The 23,450-nt window shown below is 33.3% G+C and overlaps 5 protein-coding genes across 7 annotated transcripts; 3 read left to right on the forward strand and 2 right to left on the reverse strand.

Annotated features, from left to right (window-relative positions):
• On the forward strand, positions 1-2,428 carry LOC108332200 (argininosuccinate synthase, chloroplastic). The gene is made up of 8 exons (XM_017567388.2): positions 1-111; positions 190-274; positions 564-612; positions 790-972; positions 1,145-1,219; positions 1,298-1,483; positions 1,557-1,645; positions 1,738-2,428. The coding sequence occupies exons 1-8, from the start codon at positions 69-71 to the stop codon at positions 2,288-2,290; spliced, it is 1,263 nt and encodes a 420-aa protein (XP_017422877.1). The 5' UTR covers positions 1-68; the 3' UTR covers positions 2,291-2,428.
• A 316-nt stretch (positions 2,429-2,744) lies between these two features.
• LOC108342160 (FBD-associated F-box protein At5g60610) lies at positions 2,745-4,665 on the reverse strand. The gene is made up of 4 exons (XM_017579882.2): positions 4,597-4,665; positions 3,366-4,284; positions 3,141-3,281; positions 2,745-3,047 (listed from the first exon to the last, which is right to left on the reverse strand). Exons 2-4 carry the CDS (start codon positions 4,269-4,271, stop codon positions 2,745-2,747), a joined length of 1,350 nt encoding a protein of 449 aa, XP_017435371.1. The 5' UTR covers positions 4,272-4,284; positions 4,597-4,665.
• Positions 4,666-8,710: 4,045 nt separating this feature from the next.
• Positions 8,711-9,555, forward strand: LOC108339527 (probable calcium-binding protein CML31). Its single transcript, XM_017576662.2, has one exon. It carries the CDS (start codon positions 8,883-8,885, stop codon positions 9,306-9,308), a length of 426 nt encoding a protein of 141 aa, XP_017432151.1. The 5' UTR covers positions 8,711-8,882; the 3' UTR covers positions 9,309-9,555.
• A 1,410-nt stretch (positions 9,556-10,965) lies between these two features.
• Positions 10,966-16,395, forward strand: LOC108332379 (uridine/cytidine kinase UKL1, chloroplastic). 3 transcript variants are annotated; one of them, XM_017567618.2, is made up of 14 exons: positions 10,966-11,201; positions 11,570-11,661; positions 11,866-11,935; positions 12,018-12,136; positions 12,518-12,614; positions 13,327-13,406; positions 14,061-14,255; positions 14,371-14,454; positions 14,535-14,595; positions 14,755-14,815; positions 15,210-15,300; positions 15,398-15,470; positions 15,811-15,893; positions 15,968-16,395. In XM_017567618.2, exons 1-14 carry the CDS (start codon positions 11,075-11,077, stop codon positions 16,115-16,117), a joined length of 1,383 nt encoding a protein of 460 aa, XP_017423107.1. In that variant the 5' UTR covers positions 10,966-11,074; the 3' UTR covers positions 16,118-16,395. The 3 variants fall into 3 exon arrangements, with proteins under 3 accessions (XP_017423107.1, XP_052726809.1, XP_017423117.1); XM_052870849.1 differs by lacking the exon at positions 15,398-15,470 and having other exon boundaries at positions 15,968-16,107; XM_017567628.2 differs by lacking the exon at positions 10,966-11,201 and having other exon boundaries at positions 11,606-11,661; positions 11,866-11,915.
• A 911-nt stretch (positions 16,396-17,306) lies between these two features.
• Positions 17,307-23,290, reverse strand: LOC108342863 (conserved oligomeric Golgi complex subunit 2). Its single transcript, XM_017580739.2, has 12 exons — positions 22,715-23,290; positions 21,869-22,075; positions 20,216-20,552; positions 19,770-19,931; positions 19,474-19,573; positions 19,173-19,388; positions 18,980-19,088; positions 18,469-18,669; positions 18,245-18,349; positions 17,975-18,100; positions 17,746-17,880; positions 17,307-17,575 (listed from the first exon to the last, which is right to left on the reverse strand). Exons 1-12 carry the CDS (start codon positions 23,168-23,170, stop codon positions 17,462-17,464), a joined length of 2,268 nt encoding a protein of 755 aa, XP_017436228.1. The 5' UTR covers positions 23,171-23,290; the 3' UTR covers positions 17,307-17,461.
• Positions 23,291-23,450: the final 160 nt, after the last annotated feature.

The following is a 23,450-nucleotide window of genomic DNA, read 5'->3' on the forward strand; positions in this document are numbered from 1 at the left end:
TACATACATTGTTTTACACTATCAGGAGTTGTCCTTGTGAAGTGCTGTGTTTTGTAACAAAGGCTGAGATGAATGCAACTTCTGTTACTGCTCCTTCCCTTCACACCAAAGGTCCTAATTTTCGTGAATTTCTTTCTTTTCCCAATTTCAAAATTGTTACTTGACATGCAGCATTTGAAGCAACTGCAGGTGGTGGCCTGCGTGGAAAATTGAATAAGGTGGTGCTGGCTTACAGTGGTGGATTAGATACATCAGTCATTGTTCCATGGCTCAGGTATATATAATTGTTTCTCTTTTTTCTTTCCCCATTTTTCTATTACAATCACTGATTTCAAATAAAAACAAAAAGTTGGTTTTTTTTATTAGAATGTCTAAATGGAGATCAAAGACCATTTGAGAATGTGCAGATGATCTTTTGGGTTTTTAACTAAGCTTCAGTTTTGTAGTAAAGCAGGGGACTGAAATTAATTATTCGTCTCCATGCCAATTTACCTTTTAGTTTGTATCTTATTATTATTATTATCATTATAATTACATCTTTTTTATTGATCTTGTTGTTGCAGAGAAAATTATGGTTGTGAAGTCGTTTGCTTCACTGCTGATGTTGGCCAAGTATGTTGTGACTTGTGAGATTTTGTATTCATATTTTGTAATCATGATTGTTGCTGTGTAAAACTGTTATTGTAAAGGGTGTTTTTTAAGATTTTACACTTTTGATTTGGGGAGTTTCTTTACCCAATTTGTTGTTTAATTGCTGCATGCATGTCTTACAAAAGCTAAGTTTCATAGGGTATAAAAGAATTGGAAGGTTTAGAAGAGAAAGCCAAAGCCAGTGGGGCTTGTCAATTAGTGGTAAAAGACTTGCAGGAGGAATTTGTAAAAGATTATGTATTTCCTTGCCTACGTGCTGGTGCAGTTTACGAGAGGAAGTATTTGCTAGGGACCTCAATGGCACGACCTGTAATTGCAAAGGTATTTCTGCTTGAATTATGTTCATATTCGTTGGGAAAGGCACGTCCTTCTGTTAGCTTTCTGTGCAGTGTTCATTTGTACTGAAGAAGAATCATAATGATGATAGTGGAATGAACTTATCTTTCTTTTGCTTTATATGAACATATATTGATTGATACCTTCTGACTGATAGGCCATGGTTGATGTTGCCAAAGAAGTTGGAGCTGATGCCGTTTCGCATGGGTGTACAGGAAAAGGAAATGATCAGGCAAGTCTTAATATTTGGCTCACAACACTGATTCATGTCAGTTGCTTTATTCTAATACATTTCTATATAAACTTTTAGGTTCGATTTGAGCTCACTTTCTTTGCTCTGAACCCCAAGCTAAATGTCGTGGCTCCATGGAGGGAGTGGGATATTACAGGGAGAGAAGATGCTATTGAGTATGCTAAAAAGCATAATATACCTGTTCCTGTGACAAAGAAATCCATATATAGCAGGGATAGGAATCTCTGGCACCTTAGCCACGAGGTATGCTAAAAAACTACTCGGAAATGAAATGTCATGTTGCTGTTTCTGATATATGATATATGTGACACTGAAGGGAGATATTTTGGAAGACCCAGCTAATGAACCCAAGAAGGACATGTACATGATGTCTGTAGACCCTGAAGATGCTCCTGATCAAGCACAGTAAGCTTGTTTCTAGTGTTTTCATTTTATATCTAGCCTCAAAGTTACTTTTATACTGTAGTTTTTGAAAGAGCACATTACTTGTTTTACAGATATGTTGAGATTGGTATAGAATCAGGGCTTCCTGTTTCAGTCAATGGGAAGAGGCTTTCACCAGCATCATTACTTGCTGAGCTCAATGAGATTGGTGGAAGGCATGGAATTGGCCGGATTGACATGGTTGAGAATCGGCTTGTGGGTATGAAGAGCTGTGGAGTTTATGAAACTCCTGGAGGTACCATTCTGTTTGCAGCTGCGCGAGAGTTGGAGTTTTTGACACTTGATCGAGAAACAATCCAAGTTAAAGATTCATTAGCCCTTAAATATGCAGAGTTAGTGTATGCTGGCAGATGGTTTGATCCTCTTAGGGAGTCCATGGATGCCTTTATGCAGAAGATCACAGAGACCACAACAGGTTCTGTGACTTTGAAATTGTACAAAGGTTCTGTTACTGCAACCAGTCGTACAAGTCCCTTTAGCCTCTATAGGCAAGACATCTCATCGTTTGAAAGTGGCCAGATATATGATCAAGCTGATGCTGCTGGCTTCATCCGGCTTTATGGTCTTCCAATGAGGGTTCGAGCAATGCTTGAGCAGGGCATCTAAGTGTTAATTTAATTTCAACATGTTCTTGATTTCATTGTCCAGTATGTTTTTCATTATCGAAGCTAGAATACTATGGATTGTTAGTAAGATCCAAACCATAATAAATTCGAAGTCAGATTTTTGTTTTCCAAAACTACAGTAAGAGTAATAGTACAGAAGATTCCAAAATAAATAAATAAATATTATTATATAAGAAAAAAAAATACTTCTATTTGTTTAGTCCAATCCTACAAACTTAAGATTGGATGGATCTCTTTTGCAATTTAGCACAGCAAATTATAGGAAGTCAATTAACACTTGAATAGTTCTTTTCTTTTGACATAAAATTTTCAGATCACTTTTTAGTGTTTTAAATGATGATAATCTACGTATCTATATATGATGGTTAGCCACCTTTACAAGTATATTTTTTTTCAATACCAATACTGATGATGTTTTAGCTTGTAATACCTCTTCAAATACAAACAAATTCAATCCAAGGTGGCACTTTTTCTTGCAGTGCCTTAGCACGGTTTCTGTTTTCCTCACGATCCCAAGCTTTGAAGTGCTCCCCCGGCTGTCTAAGTTTCGGTCTAGTTGGTAATCTTGTGTCAATGGTTATCTTCTGGAGTTCAACTGCATTCTTAAGTATGTAGATAGCTAATTCAACCTCACATGATGCTCCACAAAACCCAACCAATTCCAACTCCTTGAGATCGTGTTGACATTTCATTGTAATTTTTTGTTGTATTCTTAAAGGGGGTTTGGTATGTAGCATCTGGAGCATGAAAAAAAGTCAGATTAAAATATATAAGGATTCTAGCTTTTTAGCACTTGCTTGATGCACAACACAGAGTCAAAGGATATTCACCTTTAATGTGAACTTCCACAGTGAAGGTGATCCCCTTAATAACAAAGCACAAGCACCAAGTGTGATTCCATCATCACCACAGGCAACCAACTCCAAATGCTTGATATTTTTTAACTTGGGAATTTGACCTAGCGAGCAAATCTGAAAATAAGACAGCAAAATGATACAACTCTGTGAACAAGGAATGCAACCTGAAGAAAGGAATGATTAGTTAATAAAGGCTACCACTTCAGGTATGTTTTGTGTAATATCCAATGTAAGTACTTCCAACTGTGGTAAAAAGCTTTCTCTAGTGAACTCCACATAGGAGCCTCCAAATGTTGCTTCCAGAAGACTAGGAACACTCTTAAATTCTGTATCCAAATGGGGTCCGTAGTATTTGAATGACACCAAATTCTCAGCAAAAATTTCAAGTCTTAGCAGCTCCCAACATCTCATCAATTCTAGACTTTTCAGCTTGAGTGATGGACCCGAAACCCTCATAGTTTCTGGAACTACTGAGTCAACCAAGTTCAACGTTTCAAGTGATGGACAACAGCGCAGTAGATATTCTAGCATCTCCTCGGTCACAGTAATGCATTTCAGACGCAAAACATGCAAGGAATTAAAACTTTCCAGTTTAAACAAGTGCAACGGAAGAACATATTCAAATGTATTCCCAAAATAAATCTCAAGCTTTTGAACCTTCTTTTGAATGGCAAAGTGGACCCACTTATCAGTATCACACTCAGGACCCACATGAAACCAAAATTTTAATCCTTGTAGAACTGAACCATTAAGTGAACTCAACAATTTATTGATCCATCTGGTATATGTTTGGCTTTCAGCATCATACATGATCTCCATTGCCATCTGCAAATGCCTTTTTTCTTCAGCCTTCTTAATGTCTTTTTTCATGTCTTTCATGATAGGTGAACCATCAAATTCCAAGGGTCCAGAAAAATATGTCCATAGATATCTCCATTTTCTTGAGAGAATGCTGGTCCTAGCAGCATCTGTTATTGGCAATTTAGATAAAATGGATACAGGGATTCCATCTGGTAATTGGTTGATAAGATCTCCTTCGTAACTTTCCTCACTGTTATCTTTTGTTCTTCGCTGTTTATAATCTCTGCTAACTGCATCTTGCATGATAGCTCCTGAACTAAATTACAAATTCATGGATCATCAATATAAGGAATAAAGAAATTGAATAATCAACATTGCAAAAGACTATTCGTTAAAAAGTAAAAGCCAGGGAAGTAAAATCGGGGAGCAAATTCACAAATGTATCAATCTCCAAGGAAAGAAAATATAATGAATTTTGATAAACTATATAGGAACAAATCCTATGTAAAAACACAAATGATGTAAATTTAATATTGTAACAATTCTTTTGAACATTTGCTTTGAAAACTAAATGTATCCGATCATGGCTACCAACTTCACTGAAGAAACAAGAAATGAGAATAGATACCTCTTTACCACGTTCTCTTCTAATTTTTGAATGAGACATATATTATATCATATTATGATTGGTTTTTCATGTTAATTTTAACAAACTGATCTTAGTAAGTTGGAACCCGTTTCATGTTCTTGCTTTATGATCACATGATTCTATTATTGGCATAAGAAGGAAGAGGCTATACATCGCTCATTGTTCAACACTACTTTTTTCTTGGTGAAAAATCTGATGCCACATCTTTCTCTTATACATGTTGACGTTTTCTAATTTAATTAAAAAACGACACGTCTCCTTTTTACAAGAATAGTAGTTGTCGCTCCTAAATTCTACTTCTTATTCATCAAACTCAAATGCTCTTACATTTTAGTTTCTAGTCTCTACTTTCTTATATTCTAGCTTTAAAAAGAATCTTACAGTGTGCTATAGAATTAATTAATTACTAATATCAAGACTTCTTTTAGGACCTAAAACAATATACGATTGTATTTCAGCTATAAACACAAATTGTATTTCACTTATAGTTATTAATTTATTATATTGTTTTCAATTCGTTTATTGTTTCAACATATTTTGTACAGAAAAATATATACGGAAGACAAAATAGTTATCTTTTACTGTTTCTTAAGGTGATAACTATATATACAACCAGTGTCTTCATATATTAAGACAGGGATTGTTAAAAAATTTAAAGTTATTTATACAATGATCCTATCATATATTATTATATATACGGATGAAGCTCTGATTTTGAATTACAACATCCATCATATACAGTTGTTTATTGAGGTCTTTAAGTTCTTGTTCACTTGAATGAATTTGGGGAAGAGTGATTGAATGAATTTGAGAGGATTTGAAAGTAAATTTTTTGTTATTTATTTGAGTGGACTTTGGAGGTAAGTGAGAGTAGATTTGGAAGTAAAATTTTTTAATCTGTCACATCAATCAAATTCTACACTAATTCTGAGAAACTTTACTTCCAAACCCACCTTCACTTACCTCCAAAATCTATTCAAATAAACAACAAAAAATTTACCTTCAAATCCATTCAATCACTCTCCCTCAAATTCATTCAAGTGAAACATGGACTAAATGATTTTCGGCGAGTCTTATCTTCTACTTTCTACTTGAGAACTTCTATTAATTTTCTCTAATATAAAACATGAAATGAGTTGTTTAAATGGGTCTGAAAATATATATTTTATCATTTAAAATATGTAAAACATTGTTAATATAAGCAACACCATGTATAAAAACATATCCTATATTTCAATAATAATAACCAATGTTTCTTAAAGTTAAACAACTATGTTTGAAGAAAAAAAAGGTGAATTAGTAAAACAAAACTAGTTACATAACATATGCACAAGAATATTATTGAAACTAATTAAGGATTCAGAGTTAAAATATTACGTTAAAAGTTATAAAATATAATAAATATATTATATAGTGTGAGTGTAAAAATCATTGTGTTAAATAATATTTATTACCGCATTTATATTTTATTAAATAATTGTGCGTTGATTTAAACCTATTTAATTAACCAAAAGAAACTATTTAATTAATAAATATTTAATTAACTTTTATGATATAAGTTAAATTTTCGCTTGTTGCCTTCTATTTGGTACTTGTAGTTGAAATTGACGGTTAAGTCAACAATGCAAAATTTTCGAGTTCAAAGTAACCGCAGATAAAGTAAAGTCCGCGTTATAAGATGTTTTGATTAGGATAATGATACTTTGATAACATTTTTTTACAATATTTTAACATTATTTATGTGTCATTATGTGATTGGTCCAAAATTACTTCACAATTAATAATAATAATCATAAACACCAACATGAACCAATCACAAAATGACACGATGTTAAAAGATTGTCAAAGTGTTATCAAAGTATCATTAATAATTTTAAAATTAATATATTATTTAATAGATACTATCGTATTAAAATTTCAAATTTGTATTATTATAAAAAGGTTTAGGTTAAAGGTTCAATTTATTGAATACTATAAATAATGTATTAAAATCAAGTTCTTGTTGAAAATAGGTTACTTGATTAAAAAAAATCTAGAAATTTATAGGCTCTCTTATATATTTCTTCATAAAATCTTCATTGATAATGTTTTCAATCCATCCATGTTCCTGTGAGAAAATGAATTTAAAGAAGAGTAAATAAATAAATTTGAAAGTAAAATTTATGTTGTTTCTTTAAAAAAAAATTAGAAAAAAGTTTATAAAAAAATTGTAAGTAATTTAATTAATTTAATAAATTAAAATATAAAATTATTATTCTACCTTTGTAATAAAAATTAATATATTATTACTACTATAATTATTTATTATTATTATTATTATTATATATATATATATATATATATATATATATATATATATATATATATATCATTGCTAACACACTCACACATTATGGTTCTATAATTAATTCTCTCACACTAACATGGATAATATTGTAAAAAATCAATTATCACCCACAATTTCTCTTATTTTAATGAGATGGGATGAAAAAGTTATTCGCAAATTCACTCTCATGAAAATCAGTAAAATCGATTACATTTGATACTCACAAATCTACACCTACAAATTCCTCAACATAGTCTATCATTTTAAAGAAACACACCCTAAACCATTTTTAAAAAAACACACCCAAAACCACTTATATTATTTTCAATCAATAAAATAATCTTTAATTATATAGAGATTCATGTAATACTTTTCAATATTTTATTGTATAACGTCCACATATACAATTTATTTAAGTATAATGATACTTTGACAACATTTTAACATCAATGTCATTCTGTGATTAGTCCAAAATTACTCCATAATCAATAATAATAATCATAAACATCAACATACACCTATAACAGAATGATACATCGATAATATTAAAATATTGTTAAAAAATATTAAAATATTATCAAAAAATGTTATCACAAATATCATTATCCTTCATTTAACACAAAAATTCATATTTGATTTTCACTTTGTTCAAAACCTCGTCAGACTAAATGACAGTCCTCCTAATAAAGAAAAGATACCACACTTTAATAGTATTTAAAATTATTAAATTTTAAATATTAAAATTATTATCATGAACTAATATAATTTTAATTTTAGTATAACAACTTATTTTATTAAAGTTATTTAAATTAATCATAAAAATAAATTAACCTCTAGAACTTTTCATTCAAACACAATTGAACTCTAATTTAATATTAGTATTTGGTGAAAGAAAGCACTATTGATAAAAATGTTTTCTGTTATTAAAAAACCGTTCAAATTAAAAAAAAAATAATTGTACCAATAACTTCATAAAATAATATTACATAATTAAACAATAACATCTTTTACTAACTCTATTATGATAAATTAAGTTCCAATTATAATCTATTTCTACTTGCATAATAGTGTCCTGTATAATCCTGAAAACGTTTTCTATCTGCTGACTTCAGAATGATTCCATCCACACGTTTAAATGCCTCATCTTTAATTCCTTATGTCTATTCTTACATGTGCCAAAAAATAAACGTGACAAATTTTGGCAGCCAAATTTTGTTTGTCCTATGTATTTCTTTTTATGACGTTGACCCAATTTAAACATAAATCATACGTACAACATACTAATATAACATTTCAGAAATCACAAATACTATCATTAATACAATATGTACACGATCCAATTGAAATATGAACACAATTTAAACTTGGGAATTGAAAACGAACAATTGAGATATAAAAAAATACATTTTATAAAAATAGCCGAAATGAATATTTTGAAAAGGGCTAGAAGGTTTGAAGATGTAATAGACATTTTTATATTGGGTAAGTTGGGTGTATAAAATAAAAATACAAAGAGGGAAAGGATAAGGTTGAAAAAAGGCAGCGTAGCCATCGTGTTATTAGGTTAGCACCAAGCCACCCACACGCGTCTTGCTCATTCGTGATCTCACAACCCAATTGGCAACATGCAATTCCAATTTTAAAACACGAAAAACATTTTCCAAACATAAAATAAAAATTCACTATTCCTTTGACCGTAACATTAATATTGTTCTCGAACTGTTTGACCTTTGAAGTCTCCTCTTATCTCTCTTTGGCTCCGCGTAAATCAGTAACTGCATATGTAACTGCTGTGTTTTTCTTTTTCTTTTTCTTATTCTTCTTCCGACAGTATAGACAGAGAATAAACGCGCCATTTACACAACGCGAAGCTTATATATAAATCTCCCAGCAGAACAAACATTTCAAGACAACAACTTTGATAATTGTTTGTTGAGGAATGATGATTAAGGGTGGTGAATACGAGCGGGTGCTGAGGTACTTGGACGAGGACGGTGATGGAAAGATTTCAGCTTGTGAGTTGAGGAACAGAATAGGGATGCTGGGTGGGGAGGTTGGGTTGAGAGAGGCGGAGATGGTGATTGCGGCGATGGATTCTGACGGTGATGGGTTTCTTTGTTTGGAGGATTTGGTGAAGATGATGGAGGGAGTGGAAGAGGAAGAGAAGGTGAAGGATTTGAGGGAAGCTTTTGATTTGTACGACAGGGAACGGTGTGGCTTCATCACCCCCAAAGCCTTGAAGAGGATGCTCAAGAAGTTGGGTGAATCCAAGTCCATGGATCAGTGCAGAGCCATGATTGCTCGCTTTGATTTGAATGGAGATGGCATGCTTAGCTTTGAAGAGTTCAGAGTTATGATGAAGTAATCAATGATGATCGGTCTACATTCATCGGAATACCTCATTGATTTCTTTGTACATTGTGTCTAATCCTAATTCATTCCATTTTGTTTCTTCATTCATTGATACACACACTGGATTTGTAAATCGCTTTATGTGGATTAAGATATTGGTTGAGAGAAAAGTACAGGCTACAAAATGTAATTCAATGAATTTTCTTCTTTGTTGTGTTAAATTTGATTCTTGTAATTCAATTATAAGTTACATTGGTATAGGTCGTTCTCTCTCTTTTTTATCTAAGTCATGTGAAAGATTCTCTAATGGTAACTTTGTTAAATAAATATTTATAACGAGCTTACCATAAACTATTAGTTACCAATTACTTTCACTAATTTTATTAATTTTCAATTAATAACTATTATTCTTCTATAAATAACTATTATTGTTTAGATTAATAATATTAATAACTGATCTAGATCGGTGACCAATCTTTAACGGATCGGACGATCATATTGTACACGAATATATGTTATTTTTTGTTTGTAATTTGATAAAAGTATATTTAGTCCTTATGTTTTAATACATGATCACCTATTAAAAAGAACTTATGAAGAATATTATTACTTTGCAAACTTATTGGCATGAAGGGACGAACGAGTTCACAACCAGAAATTACTTTGCTTGGAATTTTGAATGTCAACGAGTTGAAATTTGTGAAGAATGGTTATGGCCGATGTTGGGTCAAATGTAAAGGAAAATTAAAAGTTTAGGATTCTTGTGAGATAAGATGGAAAAAGTCATAGCTGTATATGATCAAAATCATAAGTGTGGTTTTCCAACAAATGGAAGATGTAAATGGGTGGCAAAGGAGACAAACTGATATAAGGGAATTATGTTAAACCAAAGTTGAGGTATAAAAAATAAATATAGTTCAAAGTGACCCATTAAGAAATTTGATGATGACTTTTCTAAGGCCACATACATTGAAGGCTGGAGTAAGAAAACAGACTAATTCAATTTTTTTTAATTAATTTATCAACTTTTTCGATTGATTTAGTTGAAAGTCGGTTTTGTAATTTAAATTATTCACTAGATTTCCGATACAACTCACCTATCTGATAAGATTTTCAAAAATATTTTGTAAGGGTGAAAGATCTCAAGCATATGTTTCAATTTAGGCAATAGAAAAGGAAATAATAGATCAAAATGGTGACAACTGAAAGAGAAGTATAGCCAAATGAATAAAAAGGGTAGAAAATTTAAATAATTTACACATTTGTTATAATTTAAAAAGTTAACCTTTATACGTCTAAAATAATCTTTACTTAAAAAAAACGATCTCACATTTCCATTATCTTAAAATTTACCTTTGTAATTATTTTGTAAGAATTTTTTCCTAAAGTTCAAATTTATAAAAGAAAAGATAGAGGAATTTGGATTGTTTTTCAGTGCTGTTCTTCGGTTTCGGTTGTGTTTTCAAAATGTACTGATGGATACTGTGACGTTTTAACAAATAAGTTTAAATTTTAGATTTAAAACTTTATAGATTCAATAATTTAAGTACGACCAATCAATAAAAAAAAAGAAAATCATCCTTTCAATTTTAAGGTAATTAATTATTATGAAATATATGAGTTGTGCTTTGATGAGAATATGAAAAGAAGAAATATCACCTATAAAAGAGGGACAGAGAGAAAAGCAATAATGGGGTGAAGTTGTTGCGAGCGGTGATAGATGGCGCAAACGCATACGTATATAATAGCGTTAGAAGAGAAAGACGCAGTGGACTCATCATGGAAACCAAACGCATTCCAATGGATATGGTCATAGATGTTGTCTCCGGTGCGCACTTCTCCGGTTGGCAGCCTTCAACGACGTCGTCTTCTTCTCCAACTTCCTCTCATCAGCCCTTCATCATTGGTAACTTTAATATATCTTATTACGTTACACACACACAACACAACCATTCATCTTTTTTCTTCTTACATTCACCGTTTTCTATTTCAATCCGTTTGGTTCACCGGAAAATAAATAAATAGCGTTCACTTTCTTGGAAACCAAACACCATTGCTTTTTTTCTTTTCTTTTTCAATTTTCTTCTATACTCTGATTGAATTAACATCTTGCTTTATCATATAATTGCTTCTCTTTACCGATGGATTAGATCTTACAGTTGAAAACGAAATTCTGAACGTATAATTTTTCTGCATTTTCACGTCGGGGAGGATCTAATGGCACGTGTTGTTTGTGTGTGCTCTGATTCGATTTGCGTTCTCAACGTGGATCAGGTGTCGCTGGAGGCACTGCATCGGGGAAAACCACTGTGTGCGACATTATCATTCAGCAACTGCAAGATCACAGAGTTGTGCTCGTCTGTCAGGTCTCTGCGATTCTCTGTCTGTAATATTGTGTTGCGACGGTCTTATATTTTGATCGTTGTGGAAGCATGAACTGAATCGTTGGGTTTCTTCTTTGTAATGACAACCGTGTCATTCGCATTATGCTAAATCTGAAACAGAGTAAAAAAGGATTCATGGTAATTGCTACAAGTAATAACTTGATCGATGATCTGTTATTGTTGTAGGATTCATTCTATCGCGGTTTGACGAATGACGAGTTGAAACGCGTTCATGAGTATAACTTCGATCATCCTAGTATGGTTGCTTGAATCTTAATTGAGATTGTTGAATAAATCTTTTAGAATTCTAATTCTATAGGTTTGTTATGTTTTGGTAGATGCATTTGACACAGAGCAACTAGTAGAAACCCTCGGTCAGCTCAAATCTGGACAGTCGGTTCAGATTCCAATATATGATTTCAAGCTTCATCAGAGATCTACCGACAAATCTCGACAGGTTCCCTTCTTTCTGTCACGTTAAGATAAAGTGAGGTGTTACATGTTAATTATTGAATCTTTTCTTTTATGCCAATATCGAGATTATCTGCAGTTACTGTGCTCCTTGAGAGCCAACGGTCGAAATCATTCCTTCTTAGGCTTGCCTGTGTATCTGTCTAAGCTAAGCATACCTGAAATTGTATTTGTTTTATTCAGGATAAGAAAGGGTGTAATTTTTTAATTCGTACAATTGCTGAATGATTTTAAAGTTTAATACCCTTTCTTCATGATTGGACCTAAGTTAATAGATGATTTCTGATAATTATGATTGGAGGTGTTGCATTCCAGTAGAATGAAAATTTGGCAGGCTGTTATTATTAATTTTATTATTGGTTGGCAGGTCAATGGATCTGATGTAATCATTATGGAGGGTATATTGGTTTTTCATGAACAACGTGTCCGCAACATGATGAATATGAAGATATTTGTTGATGCAGGTCTATTGCTCTTACATTTTATTTATCATTTTAAGTTCTTTTTCCCATCGATTGCTCTTACATGATGAGTTAAGTTTAAAATATACAAAATTTTGTTTGTCATAAGGAAAAAAAAAAGAGGATGTTTAGAGACAAGGAGAAATTGGTACACACTGTATTTAGTACTTACCTCGATCTAGCATGTATCCATATACTAAGCTTTGTTCAGTCTGAGATACTATGGAATAACTTCGATTTTACAAAATTTCACTATTGCTCGAATTGATCAAACCTGGTCATAAACCACGAACTATAGGTATAGTGGTCCAGCCTTTCAAGTTCTACCATCGCTTACTCAACAAAAAGTATTCTAGACTAGCTTTTGGATAAATTGAGGTAATATAAATTTCTGTATTATAATTTCTTCAACACCATGAATCTCTCTCTGGATCTATGCATCCTGTCGGGGTTATCTGTTTTCATGTGTATAATAAGGGAGTTGTATTAGACAAACCAATAAGCTTGTTTCATTTGTTTTGGAAGAGCACGATAAATAATTATGATTAAGCATTGGAAATCAGAAGATTATCACTGTGAGGAGAGTTTGCTCTATGTTCTGCTTGTCCATCCATAGTTCTTGATCCTCTCTGGTAGTTTTTTTTTTTCTGTTGAAAATGTGGGTGGTTTTATATGGTCTTCTCGTCATACTGATATTGCATTGCATGTCATGCAGATCCAGACGTGAGGCTTGCCCGCAGAATAAAACGTGATACAGTTGAAAGGGGTAGAGATATACAATCGGTACTGGAACAGGCAAGACTTATTATCTTTATTCTTTACAATATATTAACTTCACCCGATTGACAGACGAAGGAACTCGGGAATTAGGATTACCATTTAACAAATGTCAATAGTTTATTTAACCGATATCTTAAAATTGCTGAGGTGATAAAAAAAAGTTATTTTGATTTCAATCGATGATGAATAAATAAGGCTATTAATGCCTATTCTGAAAACTAAATTATGTGGGAATAAATCGTTGTCTTATACAATGATTCAGTCCCATTAATTGTAAAGGACAGGCTTTTGAGTCAAAATCGGAATGATGTAGTAAGTGACCAACGAATGCTACTTGACGTTGTATTTCTTTTTAAAATGATTTTTCTTTTTTATCCAAAAGGCAAAATAATGTTTTGATAGTCTTGTTCTGGGGTCCTATATCTGTACTAAAGCATGAAAAGGGGCTCGAAACAATGTGCCAATGGTAATAACGTGGTTGGAGGGAAGTAACTTTGAAGTTTGAACTTAACAGATTGAATCTCATTGGTGCTTGCTACCGTTGTATCCTGCATGAAAGACTGTTTGATCTTGTACTCTGAATTTGGTTCTGTTTGGTTTTAACTCTAATTTCTGGACCAATATGTGGAATTTGGTGGCTGATGTTGGAAATATTTGTTGCATTTTCAGTATGCAAAATGTGTTAAGCCTGCCTATGAAGATTTTATTCTTCCATCCAAAAAATATGCTGACATCATAATACCTCGAGGGGGAGAGAATCGTGTAGCAATTGATTTGATTGTTCAACATATCCGCACTAAGCTTGGCCAGCATAACCTCTGCAAAATATATCCGAATTTGAATGTTATACAGTCTACTTTCCAGGTGATTTTCATCTTGCTTCTTCGTCCTCTCTAAACTTTAAAGTTGTCTTTTTGCTTCTTTACCCCAAGGAAATGTCTTATGCTAATTTATTTCTAATTTTGAAGTTTTCTTACAGACTAGAGGCATGCACACTCTTATTCGTGACAGGGACATATCAAAGCATGATTTCATTTTTTATTCAGATCGGCTAATTCGATTGGTAGGCAATGACAATGAGCTTTATTATACAGGATTTACAGCCGCTCTTAACAACTAATCTTAATATCACCGACTTCACAGGTAGTGGAACATGGTCTTGGTTACTTGCCGTTTACAGAGAAACAAGTAATCACACCTACAGGTCTGTCTAAAGAAGTAATATCATTATTCATGATAGGATGTGTTATTAAATAACAACTTTGTTTGAATAATGCGGTAAACTGCTTAGCATTGCTACCGTCCTCACCTCAACATTTTCATGCTGATTGTAAATACAAATTGTTATTGTTATTTCTTTCAGGCTCAATTTATACTGGAGTTGATTTTTGTAAGAAATTGTGCGGAGTATCCATTATTCGAAGGTATCTTTCCCTGTTAAAGAGATTTTGTCACTAGTAATTCTTCGTATACTGGTTGTCCATATTGTTCATTTCTAAAACTGGTTGTATTAAAATGTTCTTAATCTTATAGTAAAGTTGGAAAGCAAATTCGTTAAAATTTTCTTTTCTAAGATACCATTGTCCTGTGCTAAATTTTAATTTCAAGTTCAACATAATTTGATCTGATAAAAAGTTTACTCAGTCTGGAAGCCCATCCTGATCTGTGATGATGTAGAGTGCATATCTATGTGATTTCATGCGAATTTGACGCTGGATTGTTTCTATATTTTGTTAATAGTACAGTCATTTATTTAAAAAATAAAAATTTCAGTAATTGTGTAACTCTATAACGTAGATTTCCTTTAAAATGTTTCAGTGGCGAGAGTATGGAAAATGCCTTTCGTGCTTGCTGTAAAGGAATAAAGATTGGAAAAATTCTCATTCATCGCGATGGTGATGAAACCCAGGTATTAACTTTCCTATCTGACTCCAATATGTTAGATTTCTTTTTAAGATGATAGAATCTGCACATCCTAATTGTTGCAATGTTTTCCACTCCATTAGCTTATTTATGAGAAGCTTCCTAAAGATATTTCGGAGAGACATGTTCTTCTCATGGACCCAGTACTCGGTACTGGTGAGTCGTTATCATTTTGCATGCATCCTCTTCGTTCTTCGTTTGTACATAAAACTTTTTAATGCTGAAAATTATTCATTTATTTAAATTTTTCCCTATAAGATTTGTTATCTCTTATTGTGTTGTACAAACAATTGGTCCGGTACATACGGCAAAGATCGTGGAAGATTAGCATCTTCTACCAGATGGCAGAACACAACTTCAGTTTCACAATAGACACCATTAATTTACGAAGCTTCGGCCAACCGAATTCTTCATTCACATATTTTATTTTTCTGTTGATTTATGAATGACACCGCGACTCAGTATGTTGGCAATAAGCACTTGAATGATAATCTAGGTAACACTGCCAGCGAAGCAGTCGAGCTTCTCATAAAGAAGGGAGTTCCAGAGTCCCAGATAATATTCCTTAACCTCATTTCTGTAAGTTAGTCAATTCAGTAGCACTAAGACCCTTCGATGAATACTAGTACAGTGAATTTCAAAAATCATTTCAGGCTCCTGAGGGCATACAATGTATTTGTAAACGTTTTCCGCATCTCAAAATTGTCACATCGGAGATCGAAGAAGGATTAAATGACCAGCTCCAGGTCATACCAGTGCTGGGTGAATTTGGAGACCGTTACTTTGGTACGGACGACTCATAGTATGAAAGCAGATAAAAATTATCACGACAGGAAAAATACAGGACAGATGTCGTAGTTCAGTGACACCCTAAGAGAGAAGAAGTTTGACTTAATTGACCATCTCGAACCAGATTAGGGTCGGGGCAAAGCTTCATGTTTGCGACTGAGCTTCGCTTCGCTTTCATTATCCTTTGTTCACACCAGCTAAAAAGGATCTAGACATAACTGGTTTTGGGTTCTCGTGTCTCATGTATTTTTTGTAATTTCTTTTCAAATTAATCAGCTTGGATCAACTCAGAGTTGATGGTTTTTTTTATATATTTGTACAAATAATTGTGTATAATGTTGATTTGATAATATAATCATGAATAATCACCAACGTATAATGATATTGAAATTACTTAAAATAAAAATAAAAATTAAACCTTTTGTACCTGCGTTCTAAACTACCACAGAGGATGAAAAAAGAAGATACAATAAAATCTACAACGGCCTGAAAAAGAACTTCACTCAAACTTAAAATACCACTTGTCGTCACATGGTTCTATGTTACCCGAAAACTGGCCATTTTTTAATTATTACTGCAGCTTTCTATCTAAATTGATTCCGATGTCCTCACAATTTGTTTGATCTAACATAAAAAATGGATATAAGATGAACCTATTAAAATTATGGTGACACTCAATTTATTCATTCTGGCTTTTTGTATGTTACCTCTCCAACTACATAGAAATGCAAAATTTAACTACATTTTATTAGAAAGGAAATGAACAGATGAAAATATGAAAACAAATGAAAAATATAATAAACAAAGACTGATCACTTTAATAAAAAAAGAAGACAGAAATAGAAAAAAGAAATGCAATGATACATCAATTACTTTCTATATCTTTTTAAACAGTGGATTATTATAATGGAAATCGATTTATGAACAAAACAACAAACTGTTTTTTTGTGAGAAACATTATTACTCTTTGTTTCTGCGAAAATTGTACCCCTACAATTTTCCCTCTTTCAAATATAACCCATTTTCTATTTATCAACCTATTTCTTCTCCTTAATCTCTATGTTAACACAACTTCGCCACAAACAAATGAAGCATATTCAATCAGCCAGACCATCAAAAACCGTTGCCATAAGTTTTGCACAAAAAGCTATTAAAAAGAATGATGATAAGTAAACATGCAACAAAGAAACATCTGAGATGACATTTACGGACAATATACTTTTTTCTTCCATATTAAGAATCGTGATAACCTGTGATTAATGTGTATCTGGATTTCACAAGTAAAATTACAAAAAATAAACTCTTGACCCAAAAAGAAAACAATCTACAAGCCGCATTAACTCCACTGGAGCAAACTCTTATAGATTAATTGTGTTTTGCCTATCTGCAGGAGCCACACATTGCCACAATGACCGGTAGGATGCAATATTGACTGCTTCAACCCCAAGCGCAGAGAGGTTACGGGCATACTCCTGGTGATAATTTGCAAGAGGACACTCAAAAGTTACTAAATGAAATCAGTCAAGAATTAGCTGGACACTCAAAAACTCATTAACAAGCCATGAGAGTTATGAGTTGTATATCTAAGAATGAGAAGATCACACTGGTAAAGATAATAAATAACAAGTATCATGCCACCAACCTGGATATCAAGGAACAACTGCATACAGATTTTATCAGTGTCAGACACATTATTATCTGAGATATCTGAACTTGCTCCAGCTCGTCTTTGTGCACTCTGCCTAATTTTCTGAAGCGAAGACTCTGTCTTTCTTGCCTACTCATGATAACAGTTTTTTAAAAAACAATTTTTAACACAGAATCCAACAGATCCAAAATTTCCAACAGTGAAATTTGGATTGGGCACTTACCACACTAACAAGGTCGGCAGCTAATTCATAATAACGGTCCGTAATCTCCGTTGCAGCATAATGGAGTATTTCACTCCTAGTGTCACTAGCCAAATATCTTGTAGCTCTTTCCCCATCCAAAAAAGCCTGGGATGTATAGGGGCATGCCATCAATATATATTAATGCTTTCAGGTGTAATTCATGCACTCCCATCGAAAATTAAAAAACATTTCTTAAAAATTACTCTCATGAGAAGAAGGAAAGCATGTGAAAATAATACTTAACCATACCTTAAGGGGACGCAATACCCCTGAAACATATGGTGAATGCCTCACAGGTAGAGGTTTATTAGTCATCCTATACGTTGCTGTTATACCCTTCATTTGTCTCAAGTCCTTAATAAATATTTGAACAAGACAAAGAAATGAATAAATTAAATATTATATAGTAATATACACCCTCATATCTGGATAATGCAACCACTTCAAAGAATAAACATCGATTATAAACCTACCTCAACTGACTTTTCCACTAGTGACTCCACCACTGCTTTGATGACTAAAGGTTCTATAGATTTTAATGATTGACCACCCAGTAAAATGCTCTGCTTTATTGATTCCAGAACATCAGGGGAGCATGAAGACAAAAGCTGAAGCACGTGCTGTAGGTAATCACCACGAACCTGCTCCTCCAAATATCTTATATCATGAATAACCTACAAATGATTTAGCATCTGTTACATTTCAGGCAAAGTACAACCAATATCTTCACATAGCATATTGCATATATGGAAACAATCCATGTATCCATAATGTTACTTAATCATAGCCATTGTCAATTTTTTTACCAATTCCTTGTATGGAACTTCAGAAAAAGTCTGGTAGAGGACTTGTGCAAAATTTTGCGGATGTATGGGTATAGAATATTTGAAGCAATGAACCCAGTTTTTACAGTGCATACAGAATGCAGGTTAAATTATTGAACAACGGCTTGACACAAAAATAAAGTGAAGGCACGATACATACAAAAAAGAAGTCATCTATGACAGCTGAAACAGCCCATTCACACCCAGGACTAGTGCTTATGTTGTGGTTTTTCCGTGCAGTCAGTCCAGATGAGAGCCAACTTGAGTACCTGTATGCTCAAAGAGAAGTTGGTTTTAGTTCTTTCAGCACCCAAAAAACAACACAAATTCCTAACATCCCAGATTTAACTGACCTAGAAAGAAGCTGCAAGGATAGCCGAAGGAATCTGTCAGAACAAGAAAGGACAAGAACATCTTCTCTCCAGCATGATCTCAAACTCTCTAACAGAGTAACACTTTGCTTTAATGTTAAACCTTGGTAATTTTTTTCACCAGCATCTGAATTTTGAACAGGGACAAGACTAGATGTTGTAAGCATAGAATCTAGAGACCCTGCTATTTCCTGAAACCTGTGGCAATTGCAGATATGATTTCCATGTTACAGAGAAAAACATGCATTCTTAAGTTATGAACATCTTAAAACAGCATAGGCACCTCAAAGAGAAATATACTCCAATATTCCATTGCTTCATGAATTCAATATATATTGCTTCAGATCGAAATTTGGCAACAGCAGATCTTGATGGACAGTAGCCTTGCATAAAATTAAATGTTATAATCTTAGTGAATGTATACTTCTAAAGCCATGTATGAATAATACAATTTAGCAAATGTACACTATAGATAAAATATTAAATCAACGAGGTTCTTTAAAACTTGAAGTGCATGTTTTCTTTGTTCATTTTTTTTTTCTCAAGGCATAAAAGATATGAGGAAGATATGACAACTACCTTCTAGATAAGCCAAGAAATCTAAGCTTGATTTGTAATTTTTCAAGAACTCTGTCGGTCTTCCAGGAGAAAATGCACCTGGTTTTCCCTTCTGAATCGCAGAGAGAACCTCCTTAAGGATTGAATTAGCTAAGAAATCGAAGACATGCAAACCTGAATTTTCTGCACCAGAGACCAAGCTTCAGATATGTAAAACATAAGCAAAACCACAGCATGATCACACACAGATGATCTACCTAACAATACATATAGATGATTAAAAAGTTCAAGTTTTCAGGATGAAGAAGGACAAATGAATGCCTCAGCAAGGATTGACAAGGTCCAAGAAATTATTCCAGTTATGACGGCGCAAGGCTCATAAGGATAACTGAAGAAATGTAATGACCAAAGAGGTCCAACTTGTTCTTGGAAAGTAAAGTAGCAAGAAAAAAAGTCAAACAACATACCAGCTGAAGAAATGTCCAATAAAAATTTACAGTCTTTATCAATGCATTCCTTAATTAGTTGATAATCATTTTCAAGACCATCCCCAGATGACCCAGCCACCACAGCTGATGATCCATGTGGAATTATCTTTTGTATCAATGGAGCCACAACAGTAATTCGAAAGATTTCTTCTGCATTCTTGGTGTTATCTATAGCAGCATATGCACGTAAGCAATTGTAAATTGCAGTTGCATCCCTGTGCTCCAAACCATTTACAAAGCAATGTCCCAAGCTTGCATCTACTGTTAGGCTTGCATTTTGAATCCTCTTCTCCATATTCTCAATAAAAGGAAGGTTCTGTACTGGCATAATAGAGAAAAAGAGATGAGCACAGAATGTATCAAGGCCTCGAACAAAAGGTTTATTTTACAATGAATCACAAAATTCAGAACACTAGTAAAAGACAGAAAATTAAAATGATTAAATACATAATCATCCATAAACCCTCCACAAAACTTCAAGGGCACAAGTCCATCTATTGTTATAAAATGAACAAAAACATCAATTTTTCTTTCTATCTACCACACATTTGACAAAACTCAAGGCTATTAACTAATGCAAGACCCACTAATGTGATTTTTAAACCAAATTTTATTTTAAAAATATCACTTTACTATTTATCAGACAATTCACGCTTCAAATCTTATGATTCAATACATTTTGGCCATCTACCGATTTATATCTAAAGATAAATTGTAATTGACTTTGTATCTTACTATACATGAATGAATCTATGTAACTCATATCACCGATACAATTTAGTCATTTGTAGGCTTTTACTTTTTCTCCAATTCTTACTTAAAACAAAAATCATGTGAGTTTAAATTTTTAAAATGAAAAGGAATTTGAAAGAACACTTGTGATCTTGTCCTATTTGATTATTCTACCTTTATTTGTCTCTCACACTCAACGTATGTACTCCATTAAACTATTTAATTATTTCATTTTAATTTTCCTAAAATAAAGAACTCAAGCTTAGATGCAACTAATACTTTTGTTTTGTATGACTTCAGCTAAAGTTGTCATGTGTGTGTGTGTCTCTCTCTCTATCTCTCTCTCTCTCTCTCTCTCTCTACACACACACACACTTTAAGCTCTTTAAATTCAACACTATATATCATGTGAAGTAATTTTCATTGTACCTAAATCTTATCTATTTGATACAAGTTTACGATTCATGATTCAAAAAGTCGCTAGGTGATTCAAAATTTGAATCTTGATTCAATAACCTTGCTTTACAAACTTAAACTACCTTGTCTACACAAAATTTAAGCACAAACTATCTCGCAAACCCCGAGACAAATGCTCAAAAACGGATTTTGCATTATTTTCAGTGATGCATCAAATTCTAGAATACTTTATGTTGACAAGAAACAGATTCCCTTTTTGCTCTTTCAGAATGGCAATAGGTAATATGTATAAGTTAACAATGAGAAATAACAACCAGCACACACAAAAATGGTATATTGCAGGCTTCTTACCAAGCCTCTGCATCAAATTCCAATTCCATTCCCAACTAAATTTTACTACAAATGATTCCAATTGCCATTAAAAGTATCAACCCACAAACACACATAACAATCAATAAAAGTGGAAAAAAATTTAAAACAAACCTTTGCATGTGTGACATAGAACTTTAGTCTGTTCATCTCACTGGCAATTCTTTCCAACAGCATGCTTTGAGTCTCTCTGATACTTGTCTCATTCTCAACCTGTTGCACAGAAACTCCATTGCTCAAGTAAGTCCTCTCTGACAAATTTACATCTCCATTTGACCAATCCGTGGGTACACTAGGCAGCTCTTTTATTAGCTTCTCAACCTGCAATCAACAAATTTACCACATACAAATTATACAATATCAAATAATTTTTGTCTCAATCCCAACATTCCAAAAACCAGTATAGAACACAATCAAAACAAACACCACTTATCAAATGCAACGTACGTATGATTAGTGTACCCTTCTCTAGAAACCTCCATAGTGGTGATTAACAACCAATCCAAACCTAACAATGAAATTGACACTAGAGACCCTTGCTCACACTAAAGGGTTAACAAAGAATGGCATAATGATCATCCTACTCAATCAAATATTTACAGTTAGGATTTTTATCTTAAGATAATCCTACAAAATCAACTTGTAAGATGGAATTTGAAGCTCACTCAATATCATATGTTATTGAAGAACCTGCAACACACATCTCTCTCGTCAAACACAAGACATCTCAGGCGTAAACATTTTAGAACTAAACATCTACATATGATCAGATAATACTCAGATAACTAGTGATCCAATAGGTCAATCAAACACCACCTCACCGACATACTCCCTTTTATATCTAATAAATACATCGCAAGAAAACTAAGAGTGAGATCACACTAGGTTCATCCTGAAAAACTTCCATCAAGAGCAGAATAAATGCCTTCAGGAGATCTTGCACCAAAATTACGATGCTACCTTAGAGACGACGTGAAACGTGTCGAGGAGAAGCTCCAACGTCTCTCTAGCGGAGGCCGTCTCCAATCTTTGGTTCAAGCGGTTCTTAATGGAAAGCAGCGAAACCTCAACGGATCCTCTGAACTGCTCGATCTTCTCCCGGAGCTCGACCAGCGGGGCCCGCATTCGCACCACAACTGCGTCAACGTCCACTAACTTGGTGCTGAGATTGACGAAATCAGCGTAGTCACGGTTAATAAGGTCAATTAGTTCGTGGTTGAGGGAAGAGAGGTAGTTGTTGAGCTCGGAGCGGAGCGTGTCGAAGGGGACGAAAGTGCGAAGCTCCGAAATGTAGGATTCGGAATCGAAGTCTGGGGAGAGGAATGACGCCGGTTTGAACCACAGCGGATGGGTGTCCAGGGGATCGGAAAAGAGGTCCGTGGCGGATCTTGGTGGTGCCAGGATCGGATCCGCCATTATGATTCCCTTCCGTTTGATTGTTGTTGTGTGGTTGGCTGAAATTTGGTATCAGCAAACCGCAACTGTGCCTACCAGAGTGTCCCTCTTCTCTTTCTAATCAAGAACTCCTTCGCAATTTTTCCATTTATACATTTTTATATTATTATTACCATCTATTATCTGATATATTTTTTATTACTACTTTTTATTTATTTTGTAATTATAATTTATTGTTTTAAAATAATATACTTTTACTATAAGTATTTATTTATATATATATATATATATATATATATAT

Source organism: Vigna angularis, chromosome 1 (genome assembly GCF_016808095.1).
Source record: "Vigna angularis cultivar LongXiaoDou No.4 chromosome 1, ASM1680809v1, whole genome shotgun sequence".
Classification (NCBI taxonomy): domain Eukaryota; kingdom Viridiplantae; phylum Streptophyta; class Magnoliopsida; order Fabales; family Fabaceae; genus Vigna; species Vigna angularis.

What these genes read in the sequence shown, in the direction of transcription:
- LOC108332200 (XM_017567388.2), top strand. Translation starts at nt 69, where the DNA reads ATGAATGCAACTTCTGTTACTGCTCCTTCCCTTCACACCAAAG. An exon ending in TCTGGCACCTTAGCCACGAG is followed by an intron (nt 1,484 to 1,556) that starts GTATGCTAAAAA and finishes GTGACACTGAAG; the next exon opens with GGAGATATTTTGGAAGACCC. An exon ending in GATGCTCCTGATCAAGCACA is followed by an intron (nt 1,646 to 1,737) that starts GTAAGCTTGTTT and finishes CTTGTTTTACAG; the next exon opens with ATATGTTGAGATTGGTATAG.
- LOC108342160 (XM_017579882.2), bottom strand. Translation starts at nt 4,271, where the DNA reads ATGCAAGATGCAGTTAGCAGAGATTATAAACAGCGAAGAACAAAAGAT. An exon ending in CACAAAACATACCTGAAGTG is followed by an intron (nt 3,282 to 3,365) that starts GTAGCCTTTATT and finishes TCTTATTTTCAG; the next exon opens with ATTTGCTCGCTAGGTCAAAT. An exon ending in TGTGGAAGTTCACATTAAAG is followed by an intron (nt 3,048 to 3,140) that starts GTGAATATCCTT and finishes TTCATGCTCCAG; the next exon opens with ATGCTACATACCAAACCCCC.
- LOC108339527 (XM_017576662.2), top strand. Translation starts at nt 8,883, where the DNA reads ATGATGATTAAGGGTGGTGAATACGAGCGGGTGCTGAGGTACTTGGAC.
- LOC108332379 (XM_017567618.2), top strand. Translation starts at nt 11,075, where the DNA reads ATGGAAACCAAACGCATTCCAATGGATATGGTCATAGATGTTGTCTCC. An exon ending in GAGTTGTGCTCGTCTGTCAG is followed by an intron (nt 11,662 to 11,865) that starts GTCTCTGCGATT and finishes TTATTGTTGTAG; the next exon opens with GATTCATTCTATCGCGGTTT. An exon ending in TATTCCTTAACCTCATTTCT is followed by an intron (nt 15,894 to 15,967) that starts GTAAGTTAGTCA and finishes AAATCATTTCAG; the next exon opens with GCTCCTGAGGGCATACAATG.
- LOC108342863 (XM_017580739.2), bottom strand. Translation starts at nt 23,170, where the DNA reads ATGGCGGATCCGATCCTGGCACCACCAAGATCCGCCACGGACCTCTTT. An exon ending in TCTATGTCACACATGCAAAG is followed by an intron (nt 20,553 to 21,868) that starts GTTTGTTTTAAA and finishes ATGCCAGTACAG; the next exon opens with AACCTTCCTTTTATTGAGAA. An exon ending in TAGTGGAAAAGTCAGTTGAG is followed by an intron (nt 18,350 to 18,468) that starts GTAGGTTTATAA and finishes ATATTTATTAAG; the next exon opens with GACTTGAGACAAATGAAGGG.